Raw genomic sequence first — 26,588 nt, 5'->3', positions numbered from 1 at the left:
TTTTATTCTTGTTGGATACAAAATTGACCACCTGACCTCCCTCGTCATTCAATCTCCTTTCCTCTTATATGCATATACTTTGAAGTTCATTCATAGTCCATGTATCATTATTTGTATTGTAGTGGATCTTGAATGCTCCAAAATAAGGAGGAAGTGAAGTCAAAATGATTTGGACAAGGCAACCTTCATTCATTATTAATTCGAGGGGTTTTAATGTGCATAGATACTTGCCATTTCAGAGATATGGTCCCTTATTCCATTAGTACTTGTATACTTCATTGTCACTAGTTTAGTCATCAAAGTCCCAGCCAAAGATTTATCAGTAGTTGCAAAACGGTTCTTTACATTGGTTAGGTATTCCTTTGCATTTTCAGAAGTTGGTATGGAACTTTTGATAGTCTTCCTAATCGTCTTCATGATATATAAAAGGCAAAGACGATTGAAACGCTCCCACTAATCATGTAATGTTACATCATCATTAGTGCTCTCATCAGTGAGTTCTGCATACTAGTCATTAAAATTTGACCCATTCAAAAGTGACACATTATTTGAAATAGGGATAGGTGTTGAACTTATGAACAAGAGTAAATAATACATGCTTATCAAACACCATGCTTTGAGTTTCAATAATAGAATATTAAAATTCTAGAAAAGTAACCTATTGCATCATTACAATCTATCCTGTGGGATCGAGATAGTAACATGCCAGTGGGCATTTTGCACACCATAACTCACCAACTACGCTAGGTAGTTGTTGTTACTAAAAACGAAAATTCAATCACTTAAGGGTGTGGTCCATCAATCCTTGTTGGTATTTAAAATATTCTTTATACCACTGGGATAATTGCAGATGGGCTGGTTTTGCATCTCGATTCAGTTCAGATCCATTATTCTTTTTCTTGCCCGAAAAGAATAATCACTTGTACGGGTGACCAAACGGCTATGTACTTTTAATTGAACATGTCCATCTTGCTCAGAATTTCGTCATCTTCGCAACCATGAAAAGAACTAGACCTCTTTACGTGTAAAATTAGAGATATAGCACCCGATAGTCTATAAGGCATTGAAAATATAAAACCTGCAAAAAGAGAGTAAAACCCAAGGTAGCTCCATTCTAAATATGTAAAATGCATGTTCTACTACCCTATATTTCACACATAAATGTGCTCATCAGTAACAATTTGAGGTGATGTTTTTAAAAATCAAACAATAAATCTGAGTCATCCATTTTTATAATATTTTTAATTTTAATTTTATACAAAAATGGATATTTGATTGAATTAGATTCTAAAACTTAACATGTGACTAATCTAGACATGTTATCTCTATGTAATGATGAGGGTAGACATATCATCAGCACACGAGACAAAATATATATTACTTGACATTTGAAAATACAATGGACCATTGTGATAATAATAAATCTCCAAATATTTTTATTTTGGGTAAGAAATAACAAAATGGAAATACAAGATATCTCTTTCGTGATTTTTTGAAATATCACCTTCCATATTTACATGAATAAATCCTTGATAAAATTACAAAGGTGTCAAAACCTAGTCCGAACTAATAAAACTGACTGAAATCGATCAAAAAAACCTAGACCGAAGCAAATCGATCCTTATTGTATTGATTTTAGATTGAGATATGTTGGGACTGGTTGAAAATCGGTCCCAACCAAACCGACCAATAACTAAGTCGAAACCAGACCAAATATAACCAATAAAGAAATAAATGATTATGGGATTATAAATTGGTGAATTGATCATCCATTTTTTATAATATTAGTGAGAATATTTTTTATTGTAAGGGAAATTGTTATAAATCAATGATATGAGGTTATGAATAGAGAAGTTGATTTGTAAATTATAAAAATGCTTCTATTGATTTCCTTGTTCATTATATAAAATTAGTTGGATAATTAAATGAACGATTGGATAATAGGTTCATTTTGTGATTTCAATATTAGTTATCTTCTTAGTAATTAGTGATCCATTGGTTTCAATATTAGTTATTTTTCCTTTACAATGATAAATCATGATTTAATCATAAGTCATAAATTTAAAATGTTTTCGTCAGATATTTTGTCACTACAAGTTATGAATGTAAGATTTCATTATGGTTTAATACCAATAATAAATTGATCTAAACCGATATTAACTCAATATTAAAAATCGAAATAAACTGAAAATAAAATGAGACAAAAATCAAAACTAATTGAAAACCAAAGTTTCTTAACAGACTGATTTTGATCTCCTTCATTTTTAGACCGAAACCAATGCAACCCAAAATCAAACCAAACCAAACCAAACCAACCGATTGACACCAGAGCCTCAAATCCTAATGTAGCCGAGGCCCTTTGTCCACTTTTTTCAAATCTCTGCATGTTTTTATGATCGACTAGACCAAGAGGTGAAAACTCTCCCTGTTTCGCGTTCTCTTTCTTGTGTCTGAAGCTCTCTGCACTCGTTCAGTTCACACGCTTTTCGGGCAACCATGGATCTCTCTTTCTGATAATCTAATTTCTTCTATTGCACTTCTTCACTTCAATCGCTTCTCTCTTCAGTGGTGAGGTACATGCATTTACTGCATTTAATCGTCTCTCAATTCACGCAATAATGTGAGTTCTCTTTTTTTTTTTTTCCTTGATACAAATTTCGCCATTTGGTTTCTGTTTGTAGAATTTCAGATCTGGGTTCGGATTTTATGGCAATGGTTTAAAGCTTTCTTTAACTAGTGAAGTGTTTACTATTTAGTTCCTATTTCTTTATTTGTTTATTTTTCATCTAAATTAAATTTTTCTTATCATTTTCAGTGCTGTAAGATTATCAAGAACTGATTTCTCTGTGGGTGAACTCATGCCAACAACAATGATTCTCTTTTCCTAGTTTCAAAGTTTAAATTTCATTTTTGTTTTCATGTTCCCTGTTTCGATTCTAATTATTGATTTTCTTCTCTTTTATATTTATCTCTTCTGATGTGACTGTGGTTTTGGAGCAGTTGGTTTAGTAGATTGCTTCAAGGTAATTTCTGCTTGAATTGTTTAAATTTGCGTAAAGATACTGTCGTTCTGTTGCTGCGACTGTGGGTTTAAGGTGTGCATGGGAGGAATTTAGCGGGATCAATGTGTGTAGTTTAGTAGCTGGTATGGAAGGGAGAATTGAGTTGAACAGAGTTTGAAAATTTTAGAGTTTACCTTAAACAACAACCAAAGATGATTGGAAGGAAGAAGATAGGCTGGGCATCACTTCTGTTTCTAGTGCTGGTGGCACTAGGGTTTCTCTTGGCAACTTATAATTTGTTAGCAATGATAATTACCTACAGAGGGAAAGGGGTACCTGATGGTTTGAATGGTGGATCATTTTCTGATCCTATTGTGCAAAAGCCTGAGGTTGTGAAGACAACGACAGGGGGTACTAAGGTGCCGTTTCATGTTGCCTTGACGACCACTGATTCTGAATACAGCAAGTGGCAGTGTCGCATTATGTATTACTGGTATAAGAAGGTTAAGGACTTGCCTGGGTCAGATATGGGAGGATTCACTAGGATTCTGCATTCAGGAAGTTCTGATAACTTGATGGATGAGATCCCAACTGTCGTGGTTGATCCTCTTCCAATAGGTCTAGATAGGGTGAGCATATTCTTTCACTTTACACATTGATTATTCTCTTGTAGGTTGGAGAATTATTCTTCTTTTCCATATGCATTTGGTCTTACATAAGCTCATCTAAGATTTTCCTTACTGGAAAGAGTAATTTGTGGACACAAAACGATTTTTCAATTTTCAAACATGAGGAGATTGCTGGTGTGTAGGCTATAATTCTGTTACATCCTACAACCATGCATTACATGTGTTGCTGTTTAGCTGTTTATATAAAAAACTGGTAATCCTAAATTTTGAACACGAAGTGCCTCCTGGCAAAAATTTCAGAAAGCAATGTGCTTTTTTACATTACAGAAATATAGCTATATAAGCTTCCAACCTTTTCTTTTTCTCTTGGAATTTTCCATAAAACTCTATTTAGAGAGATCTCTTTCCTCTAGCGCATTGTTGTTCTTTATTAATTTTTTGCATTCTTCCCTTATGATGTTCCAGGGGTACATTGTCTTAAATAGACCATGGGCTATTGTTCAGTGGCTGGAAAAAGCAACAATTGAGGAGGAGTGAGTTTTCTTCTAATCAAATGTGCTGAAATATATTTCTTTTTTCCTTTCTTTCTTTCTCTTATATATCTGAAAGCCTGTGCATTCTGTGACTAATGCAGATATATACTTATGGCAGAGCCTGATCACATCTTTGCAAATCCTTTGCCCAACTTGGGACATGGAGGATATCCTGCTGGGTTCCCATTTTTCTACATTAAACCTGCTCAGCATGAGAAAGTAATAAGAAAATTCTATCCTGAGGAGAAGGGCCCTATAACAGATATTAATCCAATTGGCAATTCTCCTGTGATTATCAAAAAGGTACGGTTTCTTCCTGCTATGGAAGCTTGGAAATTGATCTGACAGATTGGGTGTTTGTACTTCAGGTCATAATCTGGTAATCGTTACAACCATTAGAAGGGCATGGAAAAGTGTATATGTTTAGCCTGATTGAGAGTTGCACTTCATACAGATCAAGAGTGCCTTCCACTATTACTAAAACCATTATCATTTTCATCATCTTTATCTTTACTAGCCTTTATAGGAGTTTAATAATTCTTGTTCATGTCCCCCTTTTCTTTAATTTTTGAGTGTTGGTACTTGATTAATTGTCCAAGTGACATGTAATACCAACAACATTTCCTGTTTCAGTACTTGCTGGAGCAAATTGCACCTACATGGATGAATGTATCTTTGAGGATGAAAGATGACCCAGAGACGGATAATGCTTTTGGATGGGTGTTAGAAATGTAAGTGACCATTAGAGATATCTTACATTTTCCCAGCTTTGGTTTTATTAGAGGCCAGCACCTGAGGTCTGAACAACACTCTTTTTATGGTTGGGTTGTTTCCCTTGCTGAACTAAGGTATGCATATGCTGTTGCATCTGCATTGCATGGTGTCCAACATTTTCTTCGCAAAGATTTTATGCTACAGGTTTGTCCTGCTGAGCGAATATTTCTTTCTTGCTTGATTGATTCTATTTCAGAAAACTTTTATAATTTTCTGAATGTAAAAGATCAGTTTGTAAGTTTAGTTTTGGTTACTAAGTCCTTGACATGTTTATTTCAGCCCCCATGGGATTTGGAAGTGGGAAAAATTTTCATAATTCATTTCACCTATGGGTGCGACTATAATATGAAGGTATGCCGATCAACTTGCTTGCTTTATTTCCACTCCTTTAATAACAAAATGCATTCACAGTTCTTGGCTGCTTCCTTAAATTTATCATCGGTACCTTTGTCATGTATCCAAAGTTGGTTACTGTGCAGGGTGAGCTAACATATGGGAAAATTGGGGAGTGGCGCTTTGACAAGAGATCCTACCTTGGTGGTCCTCCACCAAGGAACCTCTCCTTGCCTCCTCCAGGAGTTCCTGAGAGTGTGGTATGCCTATTCCAGTCATCTTACTCAATAAAAAGTACTACATACTGTAAAGCATGCAAACATACTACTTTATGAAAGCCGTAGTTTATAGTTTATAGAGGAAATTACACTCCCCTCCCTTGTACTATGCCCTAATAGCACTTTCCCCCCACGTATTTTGAAAAATACCACTCCCCTCCCCTGTACATTAAAGATTCTATCACTCAGACCCCTTCCGTTAGAAAACCCTGTTAAGTGATGACATCAGTCTTAAAATATGATATATAATTCCCAAATTACCCTTTTATGATGTAAAATACCAAAACTGACCTTCAGAGCCGTAAAAGGGGTCATCATCTTTGTGTGGATAGTCTAAAACCCTTCTCTTCCTTTGCCTTAAAATCCAAGCAGAGAAGACACTAATCCGAGTTCCAATAATCTTATACTCTCTACTATCTTCTTCTTTAGCATCTTGCGATCATCCTATCCAGATCTTTTGGGGTTCTTCTATGCCAAATTTAGCTGAGATAGCAGTGGGCCAGTGGCATCAGAGTTTTACTTCTGTTGACTTCTTGTTCGTTTTCCAGCCACATTTACCGGAACCCTAAAGATTATTGCCTGCCTTCATCCTACTTAGTTTGGTCAAAATGCTACAGTTGGCAGGAATTACTGAATCTGTTTACTCAGCAACTCCAACGGCAGAATTAGGACGAACTCAGAAATTCCCCAATTAAATGGAGAGTAAACAGAGTCAGTGATAATAGTTATTCATCTTCTTGCTTTGTGTGCCACAACCTGGTTTTATTTCTTCTGTTCTAAATTTGTCTTTTGCAATCTCAGTTTCTTATGAATTTCCTAGTGTTAGAGCGTGATTCCCTCCTATTTCTCTCAAATTCCCTCCTTTAATCTCTTTATTGTGTTAGGGTTTAAACCGGCCATATTTAGGGTTGGAAAATATTGATGTTCATTGTTTCTACTACTGTTACAAGGTGAAAGTAGAAGATTGAGGAATTTTTGGTTCAAAGTGAGGGATTTTGATATCAAGTTATGGGAGAGCAACAACAAAAGGTTTCTTTGAAAGAAGGGTCGCTCATCATCTTTACATGCCATACAGTGATACAGAGTTGGGAGTTTGGTTTGAGATGGGTTTTGAGAGAGATGGAGATTGTGAGAGAGATTGTGAGATTCAGAGCAGAGATCTTAATCTTACATCCAACTGTGCTAACAACTCTGCATCTTGGATCACTTGGTCAAAATTGGATGGCGACTTGGTTGCCAAGTTCTTTTCAATATGTTGAGTTCTGGAGAAATCGACAGGAAAAAACTGCATAACCACGGAGGATCTTCAATTTTCGGCCCAAGGCCCGTGAGGGTTTTGGCACTGGTTTCAGAACCAGAGATCCTTCGTATAGATGCCGAGCGTTAATTGCCGTTGAGGACGTCGATGCATTGCTCTCAATTAGTGAGTAGGTCTGTATGAGTCAAGATCTCTCTGAAATACCAGTGGGAGAGGATTTGAAAGGGTAATATTGACTTTTTACATGTCATTTTAACACCATCAGTTATTAATGGGACGAGTGATAAAATCTTTAAAGTATAAGGGAGAGGATTGGTATTTATGAAAGTACGTGGGGGGAAAGTGCTATTAGGGCATAGTGTAGGGGAGGGGAGTGTAATTTCCTCTAGTTTATATAATAATATTCATATGTTTGTCCATGACTGGTCAGTGCTTTTGGATGAAATGGGATGGTAAACATTTTATGTTGATGTTATTTACTGTTACAATATGTCAACCTAATGTACTTCATGTGTCATTATGTTAGCTCTTTCCATCTAATGGCTTTGTCATCCCCTAATGTCTTTACCCAGTATAAATCTTGGTCTTTTTGTTGTATTCTCCATGTGCTTTTGATGGGTCTTCAATGGCATCAAATGTGTCTCTTGCGTTTACTAGGACTGTAATTCCTTAAAAGCATATATATATATATATATATATGGAAATTCTTTTGTCAGAACCCGACGCCTTGGAGGCTAATAATGTTGATTTCCTCTTCACAGCGTGATGCAGTTGGGCGATGGAAGGAATCTTTTTGGTTTAGAAATCTGTTTTGATTTACTTTCCTTTTTTTTTTTCAGTTAGAAATTAGTTTAGTTTCCATTTGAGTGAACTTCCAATTTTATTGCTTTGGTTTTCTTTTATAAGATATGTAATACACTAGTAACAGACAATTTTTTGAATGAATTTGAGAATTTAGGTTTTAGTTGGAAACGATGGCTGCCATGGGTGGTTTCTCTCTCTCTCTCTCTCTCTCTCTCTCTCTCTTTTCTGAACTATTTTCTTCTTCCCCTTCCTTGACTTTCTTTCTTTTCCCTCTGTTTTCTTCTCCTACTGTTCATCCTCTCTATTGCTAGTCGATCCCCTATTCTGGGCAATAGATACAACCTCAGATTAGTGGATCGAACTCCTTGGTGCTTGACTTGGTGGGACTGAGACTGGGGTGGTAAGTTCCTTCCCCTTGGGCGACATAATTCCTAAAGCTCCAGCTCCAAAGCCCTCTTTAGTCCTGAGATCGAAGCTTAGTTTCAGGCCTGCTCTAGGTGTTATCGCCATCCTCAGTTTCTGGTTCTTCCTGCAGCCTCCCAGTCTGTAGATTCAAGGGGTTATGTTGTGGGATCGATAGAGCCTCCTATTGAGAAGCTTCGCCTAAAATTTCAGGCCAAACTGAGACTTGTCGGCTGAGCTCCATCGAACTAAAGTTACTCCCCATCGCCTCCTCTGTTATGTCCCAAGGAAGAAGACCTAGTTCTATCATCTGTCCCATTCAGCTATTTCATCCTAAAAGGGGGTTCTAAGTTGTGCCATAATTTACATTACTGCCACTGGTTTGTTTTAAATCGAATTTTTTGTTAATTGTGGGCTCATAAGCAATCCGATTCAGTCTTTGGAATCCAGATCCTCATCAAGTGGTATCAGAGCAAGTTTTTCTGTAATTTTCTAACCATGACAAGTCACATCACCAATGCTGAGTTGCACAAATTGTATTGTGAGTTAGCTGATAACCAACAGAATACTAATGCTAGGCTTAAGAGGACTGAAGCCAAGTTTGAAAAATTCATGGAAAAGATGACTGCCTTTATGAAGAGGTCCGATAAGCGAGTTGAAGAAGGATCCTCTACATTACCTCCTCAGCTCAACACTTTACGGATCGAAGATACACCTCAGAGGCAGCAACTTGATCCAGTTGTCCCCCAGGATATTACCTGACAATTTTCTGACAAAGATTATTGCATCAAAGTTGAGATTCCAGAGTCCAATGGTGAAAAGGGACCTGAAGAATTCCTAGACTGACTTACTAAAGTGGTGAGGATTTTTGTATATAAATCTCTTCCAGACGTGAAGAAGTATGAACTCATCCTCACCAAGTTTATCGGGTATGCATGTTCATGGTGGGATGATGTACTGCATGCAAGGTTTGTCAGAAGACTTGGACTCGTTACCAATTGGGAGATTCTGAAGCAGATCTTGACTGAAAATTTTTTTCCTCTTAATTATGAAAAAGTAATGTTCCATAAATTACTTAACTTGCAACAAGGAAACAAAGATGTGGATTCCTACACCCTTGAATTCCATAAACTGTCTTCAGGGTGTCGACTTCAGGAAACAGACCAGCAACTGGTGATGCGACCTATCAGTGGGCTAAGTACTGAGATTCGACTTGAGTTGGCTAACACTGATTTCAGGTCTGTTGATGTGGCAGCGGCTTATGCCAAGACAGCTGAAGAGAAGTCCATTTATTGGAAGGGTATGTTCAAGACTTCTTCAGTTTATAGACCTCCACCATGTATAGAGGAAAAGAAGCCTGAAGCTCGTAGAGTTGAAGAAAAAGGTCAGAGTTCGTTGAGGATAGTGATGGGGTGAAGAACATCAAATGCCATAGTTGTGGCGAGAGGGGTCACTACTCCAACAAGTGTCCCAATAGCGCTCTTTCTATGAATGCAGTAGAGAAGCAACCGACAGAGAAGATTGAAGATGAGTCTGCTTTATATCCTTATCCCCTCGAGGAAGATGATATGTTCGACTATGGTGATGAGGATGTAGAAGCTCATTCAGTTAGTCTTTTATCCTTTTCAAATAGACTAATTGACAAGGCTCCTCTCTTCAGACAGAAGGGTACTCTTCTGCACGGTTCTGAACCTACTGATATTCAAACAGTTGTTGATACCAGGGTAGAAGCAAACTTCATATCTGCTGAATTTGTTCAAGCCCACAACCTTCTATAGAAGCTGCTTTTCAAGAAGATTCACGTGCAAGATTTTGGATCCACAACTAGAGAAAAGGCCATTGCAGTTGTTCGAGTACACTTATAGTTTGGGCCATTACAGTACCATATCACCTGTTTTGTCACGCCATTAGCACATTGCGACATTCTCCTAGGGCGACCATAGCAACGATATGCAGGCATTCTCTATGATGGTGCACGGAACACCATCAATGGGAAGCAAAGAGGTCGTATGTACTTAATGAGGCCACACGTATTATTAGACATGCCACGTCGTCAACCGATTCCTGACGTCAGCCTACTCTCCCTCCTCTTGGTGTTATGTTCCCATCTTTTGCTTCGAGATACGTACCACCTCATCAGCGAGTAACTTACAAGGGTATCTTGGAAGCACAGCCTAACTCGGCTTCGTCGAGTTCTTTTAAGATCGGGTGAGCTGATGCAGTTGGGCGATGGAAGGAATCTTTTTGGTTTAAAAAACTGTTTTGATTTACTTTCTTTTTTTTTTTCAGTTAGAAATTAGTTTAGTTTCCATTTGAGTGAACTTCCAGTTTTATTGCTTTGGTTTTCTTTTATAAGATATGTAATACACTAGTAATAGACAGTTTTTTGAATGAATTTGAGAATTTAGGTTTTGGATGGAAACGATGGCTGCCATGGGTGGTTTCTCTCTCTCTCTCTCTCTCTCTCTCTCTCTCTCTCTCTCTCTCTCTCTCTCTATTCTGAACTGTTTTCTTCTTCCCCTACCTTGACTTTCTTTCTTTTCCCTCTGTTTTCTTCTCCTACTGTTCATCCTCTCTATTGCTAGTCGATCCCCTATTCTGGGCAATAGATACAACCTCAGATTAGTGGATCGAACTCCTTGGTGCTTGACTTGGTGGGACTGAGACTAGGGTGGTAGGTTCCTTCCCCTTGGGCGACATAATTCCTAAATCTCCAGCTCCAAAGCCCTCTTCAGTCCTAAGATCGAAGCCTAGTTTCAGGCCTGCTCTAGGTGTTATCGCCATCCTCAGTTTCTGGTTCTTCCTGCAGCCTCCCAGTCTGTAGATTCAAGGGGTTATCTTGTGGGATCGATAGAGCCTCCTATTGAGAAGCTTCGCCTGAAATTTCAAGCCAAACTAAGACCTGTCGGCTGAGCTCGATCGAACTGAAGTTACTCCCCATCGCCTCCTCTGTTATGTCCCAAGGAAGAAGACATAGTTCTATCATCTGTCCCATTCATCTATTTCATCCTAAAAGGGGTTCTAAGTTGTGCCATAATTTACATTACTGCCACTGGTTTGTTTTAAATCGAATTTTTTGTTAATTGGGGGCTCATAAGCGATCCGATTCAGTCCTTGGAATCTGGATCCACATCACAGCGGTTATGTTGTCAACTGAAAACGTGACCTTGAAGTTGTATTTAACACCATCCTGTTGTGTTGTTTTAGGATCCAGTTTCTTAATGGAATGTTGACTAAAGGCCTCATGGTGAGCAACGAACCATTTCACACCATGGATAATTCTGGGGCAGACAGTTTTACTTATTGAGGACTCCTTATTCTAGTTGAAGTCTCCTGTTGAATATCCAAATCACCTACTTGTTCCCCAAGAACTTGGAAAAAAAAAAAGAGGAAAAGAAAAATTCTCCAAAACACACTGATAGATCTGATGGATAATTTGTTTAGCTAACTGATGCAATTGCATTAGAGATTAATCCTGTATAGAGGCCCATGCCCAAGCTTGGAGGCCCATAAAGTACTAGTGGCAGTCTAATGGACTAAAATGGACTTTTGGGTAGCTAATATCATAGGTTGGGCCTTTTATTTTTTTATTTTTCTTTGTAACAGACCTAATTTATAAGCCCATAAAGTGATGGTGAAGTTAGTATACGGGATTAGTAGTTAAATTAATTTTTTGAGTTAAATTAGAATATTTAATAGCTTAGGATTGGATGGAAGTAGGTAATTACAATTTTGGGAACATATGAATGGACTAGTGCAAGGTTTTATCCCAGGAGAAAAGATTATTAATTATTAGGGTGATCTGAATGGACATATTGGGAGATATCGTAAAGGCTATGAAGATGACATGGAGGCTATGGATGTGGAGAAAGGAATGAGGAGGGGAGCTCAGTTTTAGACTTTGTGGTAGCTTATGATTTATCTAGTGTGATATATATATATATATATTTTGAAAAAAGAGGAGTTTATTTACCTAAAAAAGTGGGCATCATACAAGGAAGTGGGACTTTGAGGGAGACACCAATACTATGTGGAACGAGATGACGGCCTGTATTAAAGAAGGTTGTTAAAGAAGTTCTAGGATAAGCGAAAGGTATTCATTAGGTCCCTAGGGAGACTTGGTGGTGGGATGAGGAGGTTCAGGCAGACATTAAGACTAACAATGCTAGTTTTAAGACATGTTAAAGGGCTAAATAGGTATAATGCTGCCAAAAATGAAGCTAAGAAATATGGAGATAGCAAGGAAGAAGAAACATAAAGACCTTTATAATGATTTGAACACAAAGGAAGGGGAAGAAGCTATCCATAAAGAGCAACCTAGTGCATGAGGCTCCCGCTATTGCAAGGTCTAGAAGGGGAAATATACGCAGCCTTACCCCTTGCTTCATAGGAGAGGTTGTTTCCAAGTTTCGAAGCTGTGTCCAACATGTTGCAATACTGCAAATTAACCGTTGAGCTATAGGCTCGCCCACTATGGGGAAAAATAGATAGCTAAAATGAGAGAAAGAAAGAGTAGAGATTTCGACCATGTGAGATGTATTAAAAATGATGATGGTAGAGTTCTAGTAAGGAATGAAGGCATTATGAAGAGATGAGAAAAGTGTTTTTACGGCTTACTAAATGTAGGCATTTAGAGTAAGAGTGGCTCGGAAGACTAGAAGACTCATTAAGACACCACACACCATAGATGTATACGAAAGGTTAGAGTGGTTAAAGTTAAGGAAGCTTTAATACAGATGAAATTAGGCAAGATACGAGGCCTTGTTAACAAGATTATGACTTATGAGCACAATAAAAATACCAGATGATTGGAGGAGAAGCATTTTAGGTCCGATCTACAAAAATAGAGGTGATATTCAGAGCTACAATAACTATAGAGGCATAAAACTAATGAGTCATACTGTGAAATTGTGGAAGAAGGTTATTGAAGCCCACTTAAGAAGAGAAATTGCTATCATGGAAAACTAATTTCGTCTTATGCCAAGTAGTTCCATGACAGGATCTATTTACTTACTCGAGAGGCTTATGAGGAAAATTAGAGCTTGAAAGAAGGATATCCATATGGTCTTTATTAACCTAGAAAAAGCCTATGATGGAGCCCTTAGAGAGTTGATTTGGAAATTACTAGAGAAGAGGGTTATCGAGTAAATATTTGGATATATTAGAGATATGTATAAGAGCGTGGTGACTAGTGTGAGAATCGTGGGAGGTCAAGGAATTGAATTCCCAATTACAGTTGGTCTACATCAATGGTTTGCTTTAAGCCCTTTTTTGTTTGCACTTATCATAGATGATTTAACCAAAAGCATTCAAGCTGAGGTTACATGGTGTATGCTCTTTGTTAATGATATTGTTTTGGTGATGATACAAAAATAGGGATTAACGCGAAGTTGGAGTTATGTAGATCGACATTGGAATCAATAGGTTTTAAGATAAGAAGAATGAAGATGGAGTATATGATGTGTAACTTCAGTGTTACACTAAGACGGATAACGATATGGTGAGAATTGAGGAGAGAGGGAGATACCGCAAAATGAATATTTTTACATCTCTAGGGTCAACTATAAATAAAGAAGGTGATATATAGAGGATGATGTTTCACAAAAAATTAAAATAGGATGGATGAAGTGGAGAGGTGCGTTCATAGTGTTGTGTGACTGACATTTTCCTTTAAACCTTAAACCAAAATTCTATAGGATAGTTGTACGACCGACTATGATGTATGAGGTGAAATGTTGGGCAGTTAAGAAGCGTTATGTAGATAAGCTATGTGTAGCAAAGATGAGGATGTGCAGAAAAACTAGGAAGGATAAAGTAAGGAATGAACAAGGTTGTCAAGATGTCTCCTTGGTGCCATCTAGCATCTAGGAAGCTCAGCTTGGAGTTGTGCCTTGGTTGCCTAGGTGGCGCCTCAATTTTTTTTTTCATTCTCCATCACCTTGGGTCACCTTACACCTTGATAACTATGGGAATGATTCACAATAATCTTTATGAAAGTCGCTTGTGGTGGCATGGCCATGTCAAAAGCCTTGAGATGCATCAATAAGGAGGAATGATCTGACTCAGATTAAAGGAACTAAAAGAGAAGGGTCAGGCTTATTGGTTATAGGAGTAGTGAAGAAAGACATGCATAGTTTAGGTCTTGTCGCAAGTGTGACCTCGAATAGAGCTGATTGGAGGGCAAGGATCCGCGTAGCCGACCCTATGCAGTTGGGATAAGGCTGAGTTGTTGTAAGAAGGTCCGACAAATTGTTTTGTAAGAACTGTAAGGTTATACCCGGGACCACACAACATAGATAGGTGGTCCTAGTGCCTCATTATACAGAATTGCTAGATAAAAAAGAGCCTATTTACTAATAAAGTGGCCAAACAAGGAAAGTGGGACTTTGAGGGAGACACTAATTCGATGTGGAAGGATGTGAGGACTTGTATTAAGAAGATTGCTAAAAAAGTTTTAAAGGAATCTGAAGGTATATGTCATGCCCTTAGACTTGGTTGTGGAATGGTGAGGTCCAAGCAACCATTAAGACTAAGAAAAGTTAGTTTTAAGATATGGCAAAGGACTAAAGAGGTAGAGGATCTAAAAAGGTATACATTTTTAAAAAATGAAGCTAAGATTGTGGGGAAAGCAAGGGCGAAGATAAATGAAGATCTTTACAATAATCTGAACAGAAAGGAAGGGGAAAAAGCTATCTATAAGTAACTAAAATGAGAGAAGGAAGCGTAGAGATTTAGACTATATTAGATGTATAAAAGGTGATGATCATAGAGTGCATATAACAAATGAGGGCGTTAAGGATATATGGAACGATTATTTCTACAGCCGACTTAATGAAGACTTTTCGAGTAATAAGGCCCCAGAAGGTCGCATGACTCATCTTGACACCATATTGCGTAGATATGTACGCAAATTAGGGTCTTTGAAGTAAAAGAATTTTAAGAAAGATGGAAGTAGTTATAGCACCGGTCCTAGTAGAAGAGTGGAAGAGCTTAAGATTTTGTGGTTTATCTTGGTTAACTAGGTTGTTTAACAACATTATAAGCTCAAAAAAAATGCCAGATGAATGGAGCAGGAGCATTGTAGTCATGATTTATATGAATAAAGGGGATATTCAGAGTTGCAATAACTTTAGAGGCATAAAAATAAATGAGTCATACGATGAGTTATAGGAGAGGGTTATTGAAACCCACCTAAGAAAGGGAACTACTATTTCTGAGCACCAATTTGGTTTTATGCCAGGAAGATCCATGATGGAAGGTATTTTCTTACTTACAAACTCATAAAAAGATATAAAAAGGGCAAAAAGGATCTCCATATGATCTTTTTTTACCTAGAAAAAGCTTACGATAGAGTCCATAGAGAGTTAATTTGGCTTATATTAGAGAAGAGAAGTTGAGAAGGGTGTAATGTAAATATTTGGACATAATTAAAGATAAGTATGATGGCGTGGTGACTAGCATAAGAACGGTGGAGGGGTTAAGGCAGTGAATTCCCAATTACAAATGGGTTACATCAAGAATCAACCTTAAGTCCTTATTTATTTGCTCTTATCATGGATGATTTAACTAGTGGAATACATGATGAGGTTCTTTTGTGTATGTTTTTTGCTGATGATATTGTTTCGATGGATGAGACAAAAGCAGAAGTTGGAGTTATGGAGATCAACCTTGGAATCAAAAGGTCTTAAGATAAGTAGATCAAAGATAGATTATATGATGTGTAACCTTAGCCACACTAGGACGGTTAATGAAGTGGTGAAAATTGATGAGGGAGGTTCCTCAAAGTGATTGTTTTAGATATCTTGGCTCAATTGTAAATAAAGAGAATATAGAAGATGATGTTTCTCAAAGGGTTAAAATAGGAAGGATGGATGGAATGGAGAGGTGCGTGTTGAGTGTTATGTGATCGGTGTATTCCTTTAAAGCTTAAAGAAAAGTTTTATAAGATTGTCATATGACTGACTATGATTTTTGGTGTAGAATATTAGGCAGTTAAGAAGCTTCATACAGATAAACTAAGTGTAGTGGAGATAAGGATGTTAAGATGAATGTGTGGAAAACTAGGAAAGATAAAATAAGGAATGACCATATTATAGCTGAGTTGGGAGTACCTCTGATTCATGATAAAGCTACGAGAGAGTTGTTTGAGGTGGCACAAACATGTCCAATGGAGACCTTGGGATGCTCTAGTTCGGAAGAGTGATTTGATTCAAATTAAATGATCTAAAAGAGCCAAGGGCAAGACTAAAATAACCATAGGAGAAGTGGTGAGGAAAGACATACATAGCATAGACCTTTTATTATGTATGACTTCGAATAGAGTTGATTGGAGAGCAAAGATCCATCTAGCCGACCCCATTTTGTTGGGATAAGGCTATGTAGTTGTTGTTGTTGTAAGAGTTATGTTTTGAGTTTATTTACTTTATTGAGTGTGTGAGAGTGATTAAGAGTTCTTTATGAGTTAATTTAGGAATTTTAGAAGGTATTTATGTATGTAATACACCTCCCATCATTTGAGATGATTTGAGTAAAAAAATATGAGATTTTTAAAGAGTTTGGAGCTGTTGAGCATGGCATATGAGATTAGTATACTAGACTTTATTTTTTTTCCCTTCCTTCTCATTCTTCTGCCACTAGTTTCTATTTTTCTTCAATTGACTTGGGACTTTCATTGTGGACAACATGCTCTTCTATAGGCATAGTTTCTTTTTTGCTTTGAGGATTCTTCATCAATCAGTCCTTGAAGAACTTACGTCTGTCGTATGTGAGAAGCCTTTTGGATGCACAAATCTCTATTGTGATCAACCATTCTTTTGTGCTTTCAACCAATATCGACCAACTTTAATGATGCATTTAGAGGAATCAAACATCTCATGATAGACACAAAGTATTGAGAAAATGAAAATTCGAAGTAGACATTATTTTCATATTCAATGATGATCTCATTTATCTTAGACAACATCTCCAACATGGAATGTGAAATGAAATTTTCACTTTGGCCTTCTTCTATGAATAAAAAACAACTATTCCATTGGTTAAGCAAACTTTGGTCTTGAAAAATGGGTATCTATTCTAGAAACAAGAAGTACAATTATACCTGGTTAGGCTCTGATACAAATTGATGCAATTCAGGGTACTAGAATAGATTCTAGGCTCTACAACAACAACAAAAAACTCAACCTTATCCCAACTTAATGGGGTCGACTACACGGATCCATTTAAAAAAAGAAAAAAAGATGCATGGGAGAGGGAGAGATGGGATAAGGAAGATGAAAGTAGATAGAAGAGGGATAAAAGATGAGAGAAAGAGGAAAGATGTAAGAACACAAAGTTCTCTTGGCTCTGTTACAATGGTAACAAATATAGTTTAGGGTTCGAGAAAAGATTCTACAAACAAGAACTACAATTATAATTGGAAATGGATACTTATGTTTTCAAGATCAGAGTTTTTGTAATGTGGGACTAGGTCATGAAAAATTTAACCTACACTAGGATTACAAGTACTGACAAATAATAGGCTCGATACTTACTTCGAGCAACAAGAAGTAACAGACCTAACAGCAAGCTAATGACAAAGATCTTTCAGGACTTGGATTAAACACTGGCCTGAGGCAAGGGTATTGTAACTAATACTCAGCAACAGGAAACAAAACAGCAGGATAAATCCCTATAGTCGGAAGAACAGAATGTGCTTTAAATTCAGAAAAACACATGTTGAGATGACCATAGTTATTTTTATTTTTACCTTGGTTGAGTCTTATTATTTACATAATGAGTCTAGTAGATAAGGATGCTTAGTCAATGTTACCTTACTTGCCTTATTTGGTTTATTGTAATCTTCTTATAAATAAGAAAGACTTTTATCATTACTTATAAGTCGAATCATTCCCTAATCTCTGATTCTTGACTTGGTATCAGAGCCAAAAACCCTAAAATCTTTTTTCTTCTTTTTTTTGGTTTCTTCTCTGTCCTTGGGGGCCCTCGCCTCCTAGTCTAGCCTGGTAGACCTACCCCGTTCCATGCAAACCTAACCCTAACCCACTGCGCCTACTTCTGTAGTCGTTGCGATGTCGCTGCCTATGCCTGCCCATGCCTCCCCTCTCTCTCCTTGCTGCTGCCTGCACCTGCGCCCTACCGTTGCCTATCTGTACTTGCGCCTACTCCTGCCATTGCCTACCACTTCCTACAACTGCTTCTGCCTGCCTGCACTTACTCCTACTCCATTTGCTGCCTTTGCCCTCTGCTGCCTAAACCTTTTACCACCTGTGCATGCCTGTACCTGCGCTTGCGGCTGTGGCTGCTCCTGCTTGCGCCTACTGCCAACGCCTCTTGCACCTGCTTGCGCAACCCTGCTGGTTCCTCTTTGCTGTGTCCATTCTGGTTGCTGTGCCTCTCTGCTAGTATCATCGTCACTTATGTTGCTACTGTGCATCTTTCCCACATGTTCCTCTATGCTATGACTACAATAAGTAATGATGTCAAGAATGTTGTTGCCTCCTCTAGGCCTTGTGATGGTCTTCGTTCAAGCAAGCAGTCCACTCTTCATTCGGGACCCATCAAACTTAATGGTTAGAACTACATCACGTGGTCTTGTGCCTGCCTTCTTACTATTCGTGGGAACTTCTCCGGTTTTCTCACTGGAGAGACTCCTCAACCGATTGATCCTGCCGGCACTAACACCTGGTTAGCCAATGATGCCATTTTTATGTCCTTTCTGATCAACTCTATGGAGCCTGCTACCAGCCTGAGCTTTATTTTATTCAACTTTACTAAGGATCTCTAGGATGCAGAGAGGCAAACCTATTCTCGGGGGGAACTATGCTCAAATCTATTAGATTCGTCCTACTATTCGTTCCACCACTCAGAAAGGGTTGTCTCTCTCAGCTTATTATTCCACCTTATGTAGCCTATGGCAACAATTGGATTTCTATGCCCAATCCTTATGGCCTGTCCTACTGATGCTACTCACTTCAGAACGAGCGTGAAACAGAATGGGTGTATGACTTTTTGACAAGTCTTAATCCTGAATATGATCAGATCAGGGTACAGATCTTGAGTTGCAAGACTTTTCCGACTCTTCTCTAGGCATATAACTTGGTTCTATCTGAGGATCATCATCACTATATTATATTGACTACTTCAACTGTTGAAACACTGTCTAAGGGTTCTGCCCCTCTTTGGGAAACTATTCAGTGTGATTATTCTAGTCGCCCTCGCCATACGAGGGAAACATACTGGAAGTTCCACGGTCGTATAAAGGGTGGGTGTAATAGCAAAACTGGAAAACAAGGCCCTCAGGTTCATCTATTCGAGTCTGTTGACAGTGCCTTTACTATTGCACCGTTCTCTCCGGATCAAATGGCTGCCCTCAAGCAACTAATGACATATTTAGGAACTTCTCTTGCTCCTTCTCCTGTGTCCAACCTTGCTCAAATAGGTAGTTTCCTTGTTTCTTCCTCTCATTCTCCCTTATGCTTACGTGATTCGGGTGCTACTGATCACATGACAATTAGCTCTAAGGTCTTCCATACTTATATTCCTTGTTTCGGTAACGTACATATGGATGACGGTTCCTTGTCCCCCCATATCTGGTAAAGGTTCCATTTCCTGTACCTTTACTATTTCTCTTCCATCTGATTTACATGTTACAAAATTATATGCTAACCTAGTTTCCATCTATCGTTTAACTAAGGAGTTGAATTGTTCTGTTCACTTTTTTTCCACCCATTACCCTTTCAGGATCTGGTGACGGGTGCAAAGATTGAATATGGTCAAGAGTCCGTAATGGGCTCTACTACTTGGATTCTCCACCAATTGTGCCTCCTCTTGTGGCAGCGCATACTCTCTGTTTCAACTCCACCAGTGGCACCGTCGTTTAGGACATCCTTCTTTTTATAATTTACGTTGCATTTTTCCTACTTTAGTTAAACATTGTGGTTTGGAACAACATTATTCATTCAGATCTGTGGGGTCCTCCTACGAATTGATATGAATGGCTTTCTTTGGTTTATTACTTTTATTGATAATTGTACTTGTCTGATATGGGTATTTCTGTTGCAAAATAAGTCTGATCCTTCTCTTGTTTCAAATCTTTCCATGCCATGATTCGTACCCAGTTTATGCCACTGTACAAGTTCTTCGTAGTGACAGTGGCACTGAGTATATAGAGGCGGAGTTTCAGAAATACCTTGATCTCTTCCAGATATCTTATGTTAGGACACCTGAAAAAAATGGGATTCCAGAGCGCAAAAATCATCATCTCCTTGATGTTGCTCAGGATTTAATGTTTGCTACTGGTGTTCCTAAATTTCTCTGGGGTGATGCCGTTCTTATAGCTGCCCACTTTATTAACCAAGTGCCCTCTAGTGCACTTAACTTTAAGCCCCCTATTTGTTTTCTCCTTGATTCTACATTTGTTTTTAGTCTTCCTCCTCGGGTATTTGGATGTGTCTGTTTTTCCCATAATTCCTCTCCTGCAAGGTCCAAGCTTGATCCTCAGGCTCTAAAGTGTGTCTTCCTTGGTTACTCGGCCTCTCAAAAGGGGTATAAGTGTTATCACCTTCCTAATCACCGCTTGTATGTCACCACAGATGTCACTTTTCATGAGTCTGAGGTGTATTTCACGCCACCTCTTCAGGGAGAGAGATTTGAGGAAGTGCATCCTTTTGTTATTGATATGTCTCTTATTCAGGGTATGCCTCCTGCTCATGGGGAGCCACCAAATCAACATGTAAGAGATGTGATCACTTACACTCGGGTATCTAAAGAGCAAGACACAGATGTGATCACTTACACTCGGGTATCTAAAGAGCAAGACACCACTGGTATCCAGCCATACCCTTCTGAAGCACCTCCATCGGATTCGCCAGTATTAGGTAATACTTCTCTCATATTTGATATTATACCTGTTACTTCTTTAAAGCCTCCCATACTTGATATTATACCTTTTGCTCCTATAATGGACGATCTTCCTATTGCTATTAGAAAGGGAGTTCATTCCTGTACCAAGCATCCCATTTCCCATTTTGTTTCTTATGCATCTTTATCTCTCTCCTATAGGGCCTTTGTTTCTTTATTATCTTCTGTGTCTATTCTACAAGGTTGGAAGGAAGCCATAAATGATCCTTGTTTCTTCATTATCTTTTGTGTCTATTCCACAGGGCTGGAAGGAAGCCATAAATGATCCGAAGTGAAAGGTTACAATGGTTGAGGAAATGCTGGCATTACATAAAAATGGTACTTAGGAATTTATTCTTCCTCCTTAGGGAAATAAATTATCTGGGTGTAAGTGGGTGTCTACAATCAAGCAGAAGGCTAATGGGATAGTTTAGTGATATAAGGCACGCTTAGTGGCTAAGAGATCACCCAAACCTATGGGATTGATTACCAGGAAACGTAAAGATGAACTATATCAGGCATTGCTATCTGTTGCTGCAAATCTAGGATGAAATCTTCAACAATTGAATGTCTAGAATGTGTTCCTGAATGGATATCTTTAAGAGGAAAATTATATGGATGTTCCTCTTGGCTCTATCACTCCTTCTAGTGCTTGGTGTGTCTACAGGTTGAAGAAGTCATTGTAAGGCCTTAAGCAGTCTCCTAGGGTATGGTTTGGCTGGTTCATGAAAGCCATGATAAGCTTTGGATACAGATAGAGTCATGCAGATCACGCTCTGTTCACAAAGGCAAAACGTAACCAGGTCATTGCTTGGATCGTCTATGTTGACAATATTATGATTACTGGTAACAATGATGAGGAGATCTCCAACCTTAACGCCTTACTAGTAGCAGAATTCGAGACTAAGGACCTAGGACCTCTTTAGGTATTTCTTTGGGATTGAAGTGGCTAGATTTAACAGAGGTATCTTCATTTCCCAAATGAAGTATGTTTTGGATCTTCTTAGTGAGAAAGGTATGCTTGGGTGCAAGCCTGCAGATGCCCTATGGAGGTTAATCATTAGCTGAGCACTGCAGTGAGGGACTCTGTTGATAAAGAGCGATACCAGAGACTTGTTGGCCGCCTGATCTACCTGTCCCACACCAGGCCTGATATTTCTTATGTTGTGGGTATTGTTAGCTATTTTCTTCAAAATCCCAGGACACCTCACCTGGATGTTGTGTATCGGATCCTATGGTACTTGAATCCACTCCTAGAAGGGTATTCTATATTTTAATCAGGGGAACTTGAAGATTGAGGCCTTTATTGATGCTGACTGGGTTGGATCTATTGATGATCAGACTTCTACCTCCGATTATTGTACTTTCCTTGGATGGAACATTGTTACTTGGTGAAGTGATCCCTTGGTCTAATGTTGAAGCCGAATATCACGCAATGGCCTAAGGGATTTGTGAGCTGGTTTGGCTTAAGAGCCTATTGAGTAATCTCCGAGTTAATGTTGAAGGTCTTATGCGTCTATCTTGTGATAACAAGGCAGCCATCAGAATCGCCTATAACCTTGTTCAGCATGATAGGACCAAATGTATTGAGATTGATATACACTTCATCAAAAGAAGCTTGACCAAGGGACTGTCTGTATTCCCTTTGTTAGTACTGCAAATCAGTTAGCTGATGTGTTTACCAAGGCTGTTCATTGTAAGGCATTTCATCCTCTTGTCTCCAAGATGGGCATGTACGATATATTGCACCAACTTGAGGGGGAGTGTTGAGATGACCGTAGTTATTTTTATTTTTACCTTAGTTAAGTCTTATTATTTACCGTAGTATGTCTTGTAGATAGGGATGCTTAGTCAGTGTTACCCTACTTTCCTTATTTGGTTGATTGTTATCTTCTTATAAATAAGGAAGACCTCTGTCATGACTGACAAGTTGAATCATTCCCTATTCTTTGATTCTCAACTACACACTACACCAAAATAGCAACTAACCAACTCTAATGGGGATAGCAGTCCAGTCAAATTTAGGGGTCTTAGAGAAGACTAACACTTCAAAAGTTTCAGCCACATCGAAACTAAGAGTTCAGAAATAGCAAAAGTTCAAAATTAGAGATTAAGAGTTCAGAAATAGGAAAAGTTCAAAATTAGAGATTAAGAGTTCAGAAATAGAAACTCAGTACCTAAAGATGTTGCCATTGGATGAACAAGAAATTACGATCGAAGGAAACTGAGGACTGGGGGAGTAACATACCAAAAGCTGGATTCAGGTTACTGGTTGGATGTAAAAGAAACCTCCATTGAAGTTGCTGATAAGTGATAAGAAAACCCTACAACAGAAAGTGCCGCAGGGTTGTATAGTGCCTTCCAGAATCCACTTTTTAGTTAACCACAGGTAATTAATGAATGTTCAACAGTATTAAAACACACTCACAGACTCACAGTAGCATTGATACCTCACAATAACACTCAGTTGCAAAGTAAAATAGAAATGAAAGTGAGCAGATGGAAGGAAGAAGAGGAAGAAGAAAGATAGGGATATGACAAAGGCCTTTCTCACCCATGGGCTTGGTGAGTCTCTCACTAACCTATGTACCTCATCTAATTCACTGATTCACACATTTCATGGGCATAAACAAATTCTATTATCAGCTTCTGTTGAGAAGTGAAGATTAGGAGAATGATTTGGCTTGTGGATGATTCATAGAAGCCCGTTTTATTTATAGATGTTAAATAATATGAATAAGGTATCTTAGATGAGGATGATTCATCCTAATCCTAACACATATTTTGTGATACATCATACATGTGATTCATTAGTGGGTGAGCCTTTGTCACAACGGTTAAGTTGCACTATTGTAACATGTTGGTCACAGGTTCAATGCTTTGAAACAACCTCTTTTGTGAAGCAGGGGGTAAGGCTGCGTACACTTGCCCCTCCCTGACCCTACAGTAGCGGGAGCCTCGTGCACTGGGTTGCTCTTATTTTATCATTCATGTGATTCATTGAACCTGGAAACACAATTAACACATGTGATACATTGAATCTGGGCACACATTAACAATTATAATCCTTAAAAACTCCCCCTCAAGGTGGTGCATAGATGTTCCTCATGCCCAATTTGAATATGATAGGATGAAATGACTCAAAAGTCAACCCCTTTGTGAAGACATCAGGTAGTTGGTTCTCGGAAGTGACGAATGGAATACAGATTGAGCCTTGTTCAATCTTCTCTTTGATGAAGTGTATCAATCTCAATGTGCTTGGTCTTGCCATGTTGAACCGGATTATGAGCTATACTAATTGCTGCCTTATTGTTGCTGTATAGCCTCATAGGCCCTCCAGATGTCACCCCCAAATCATCCAATAGTGTTTTCATCCAAATAAGCTCACATATACCCTATGCCATTTCGTGATACTGCTTCTAAATTGGATCAAAATACTATTGTTGCTTCTTGCGTCACCATATAACCAGATTGCCTCCAAGGAATTTGCAATACCGGGAAGTGGAACAGTGATCATCAATAAAACCAGCCCAATCAGCATCAGTAAAGGACCCAGTTTTCAGATTGTTATTGCTGGAAAATAGAATACCTTTTCCTGGTGCTGATTTCAAATATCACAGAATCCTATAGACGGCCTCAAGATGTACTGTCTCTGGGTTATGGAGGAACCGACTAACAATCCCTACAATATAGGCAATATCTAGCCGAGTATGTGAAAGGTATATCAGTCTTCCTACAAGGTTCTGATATCTCTCCTTATCCACTGAATCTTCCCCTATGCAGTGAGTTGGTGGTTGACCTCTATAGGAGAATCTGAAGGCTTACATTCAAGCATACCTGTCTCACTGATGATGTCTAGGGCATACTTTCTTTGGGAAATGAAGATTCCCTTATTGTATTGGGCTACTTGAAACCCTAGGAAGTATCTGAACGGTCCTAGATCTTGGTTTCAAGCTCTGAAGCCAACTCAGCTTTTAACGAGGAGATTTCATGTCATCATTGCGTCTGATTACGATATCGTCAACATAGACGATAAGTGCAATAACTTTATCACCCTTGTGTTTGACAAACAGGATGTGATCAGCATGAATTTTCCTATAGCCAAAATTCTGTGTTGCCTTCTAGAACCGATTGAACCAGGAGTGAGGTGACTGCTTAAGGCCATAGAGAGATGCATTGTTAAAGTTAATCGACAATAGTTGGAAGCGCAAAAGAGTGTAGTTGATCGAGACAAAAAAAATGTGCACCCTAATTCCTTCTCACATACGATAGACATTAGTTCTTCAAGGGCTGGTCGATGAAGGATCTTAAAATTTAAAAGAAGCAGTAGTCCTCACAGAAGAGCTTTCTGTTCACAATGAAATGCCTAAGCCTATTGAAGGAAGAACAATAAGTGAAGGAAAAAGAAGAAGAAATGTTTCTTACGAGGATACAACCTCAATTGTTCAGGTGCAGCAAAATGTGCCTTGGATGACAAGGAGGCAACCTCTCATCTTGTGAACATCCCCTCTGTTGAATTTGTTATTCTTCACAAGTTTCAAGACAATACAACATTGAAGCTTCATATTTTGAATTTTGTTTGATTTAATGATAAGAAGCCACTAGCATCCCTGCAAGTGTTGTTATTTGGCTTACTTCTATTCTTCTACAAAACTCAAGGATTTGTTTTTTACAACAGAGATTAATACCATATGAAGTTTATGTGCAAGCCTGGGAGGCTTACAAGGTGTTGGTGGTAGTCCAATGGACTGAAACTGACCTTTGGGTAGTTGTATTATAGGTGTGGGCCTTTTATTTTTTTGGGGTTTACTATAACAAGCCTAATTTATGGGTGTGTTTATTTGTTGATTTTCTTGTTTAAAGGTTGTAGACAATTTATGGGAGTGGAGTGCTAAAATTAGTTTATCAGTTTATTTGTTGATTTTCTTGTTGATTATGTCTGTAGGTCACACTCGTAAAAATGGTGAATGAGGCTACCGCAAATATTCCTGATTGGGAACAGACTAGTACTGGCTGAGCTGGAAGATGAACATGATTACCCTAATTTTTGGAACTTTCTTCTTACAATGTATCACCATAGGGAGAACTTTGTATACAAAGGACAAGGTAAATATTTGAAAATGAGAAAAGAAATTAAGGTATGGAAAGAAAACAATCCATATCAACACTCGATAAGCCCATACAACATTTATTGATTACTACATTCTTGTCAATGCATTGTTACTTACCTTTTGTTCAGTTTTGTAAGATAATTAATGAGTCTTGGAAAGCTTGAATCATTGGTTGCTCCAGTGGTTGCGATAGTATTTTTTTCTTTTTCTGTTGATATTTGCATGGCTAGCTCTTGATTTGTATATTTGGATTAACATTCTGGGCAAGAAACTAGTAGTTTCTCCCCCCCCCCCCTCTGAGCAGATCAATCCTAATGGTGATAATTGGATCCCTGACCTAGTATCAATGGATTGTTATGACTATATATACTATGGGTAAATTGGTGGAAGCTGATTTCCAACAAAATGCTAGTTCACAATCCAGGGTTTTAATGAAGGGAAGAGGTTTACAGCAGGTGAATATCTTTTGTTCTGGATGGAATGAAGCCCCTAAACATGTTGAATTTCAATTTGATGGGACTGACCATAAAAACCAAACCAGTTGTCTGATATTAGACATAGTCCAGA

The 26,588-nt window shown here is 38.3% G+C and overlaps 1 protein-coding gene across 6 annotated transcripts; it reads left to right on the top strand.

Annotated features, from left to right (window-relative positions):
- Positions 1 to 2,351: 2,351 nt before the first annotated feature.
- LOC122060865 (hydroxyproline O-arabinosyltransferase NOD3-like) lies at positions 2,352 to 26,216 on the top strand. Of its 6 annotated transcripts, XM_042623959.1 has the most exons (10): positions 2,354 to 2,620; positions 2,816 to 2,846; positions 3,001 to 3,631; positions 4,097 to 4,164; positions 4,266 to 4,467; positions 4,798 to 4,895; positions 5,013 to 5,082; positions 5,218 to 5,289; positions 5,418 to 5,531; positions 25,856 to 26,216. In XM_042623959.1, the coding sequence occupies exons 3-10, from the start codon at positions 3,215 to 3,217 to the stop codon at positions 25,925 to 25,927; spliced, it is 1,113 nt and encodes a 370-aa protein (XP_042479893.1). In that variant the 5' UTR covers positions 2,354 to 2,620; positions 2,816 to 2,846; positions 3,001 to 3,214; the 3' UTR covers positions 25,928 to 26,216. The 6 variants fall into 6 exon arrangements, with proteins under 6 accessions (XP_042479896.1, XP_042479893.1, XP_042479895.1 ...); XM_042623961.1 differs by lacking the exon at positions 2,816 to 2,846 and having other exon boundaries at positions 2,354 to 2,573; XM_042623960.1 differs by having other exon boundaries at positions 2,354 to 2,573; positions 2,816 to 3,631.
- Positions 26,217 to 26,588: the final 372 nt, after the last annotated feature.

The sequence above is a fragment of the Macadamia integrifolia genome, chromosome 14, assembly GCF_013358625.1.
Source record: "Macadamia integrifolia cultivar HAES 741 chromosome 14, SCU_Mint_v3, whole genome shotgun sequence".
Taxonomy (NCBI): domain Eukaryota; kingdom Viridiplantae; phylum Streptophyta; class Magnoliopsida; order Proteales; family Proteaceae; genus Macadamia; species Macadamia integrifolia.
This window is presented reverse-complemented; position numbering and strand designations above follow the sequence as displayed.

What these genes read in the sequence shown, in the direction of transcription:
- LOC122060865 (XM_042623961.1), top strand. Translation starts at nt 3,215, where the DNA reads ATGATTGGAAGGAAGAAGATAGGCTGGGCATCACTTCTGTTTCTAGTG. An exon ending in CTCCTGTGATTATCAAAAAG is followed by an intron (nt 4,468 to 4,797) that starts GTACGGTTTCTT and finishes TTCCTGTTTCAG; the next exon opens with TACTTGCTGGAGCAAATTGC. An exon ending in GGTGCGACTATAATATGAAG is followed by an intron (nt 5,290 to 5,417) that starts GTATGCCGATCA and finishes GTTACTGTGCAG; the next exon opens with GGTGAGCTAACATATGGGAA.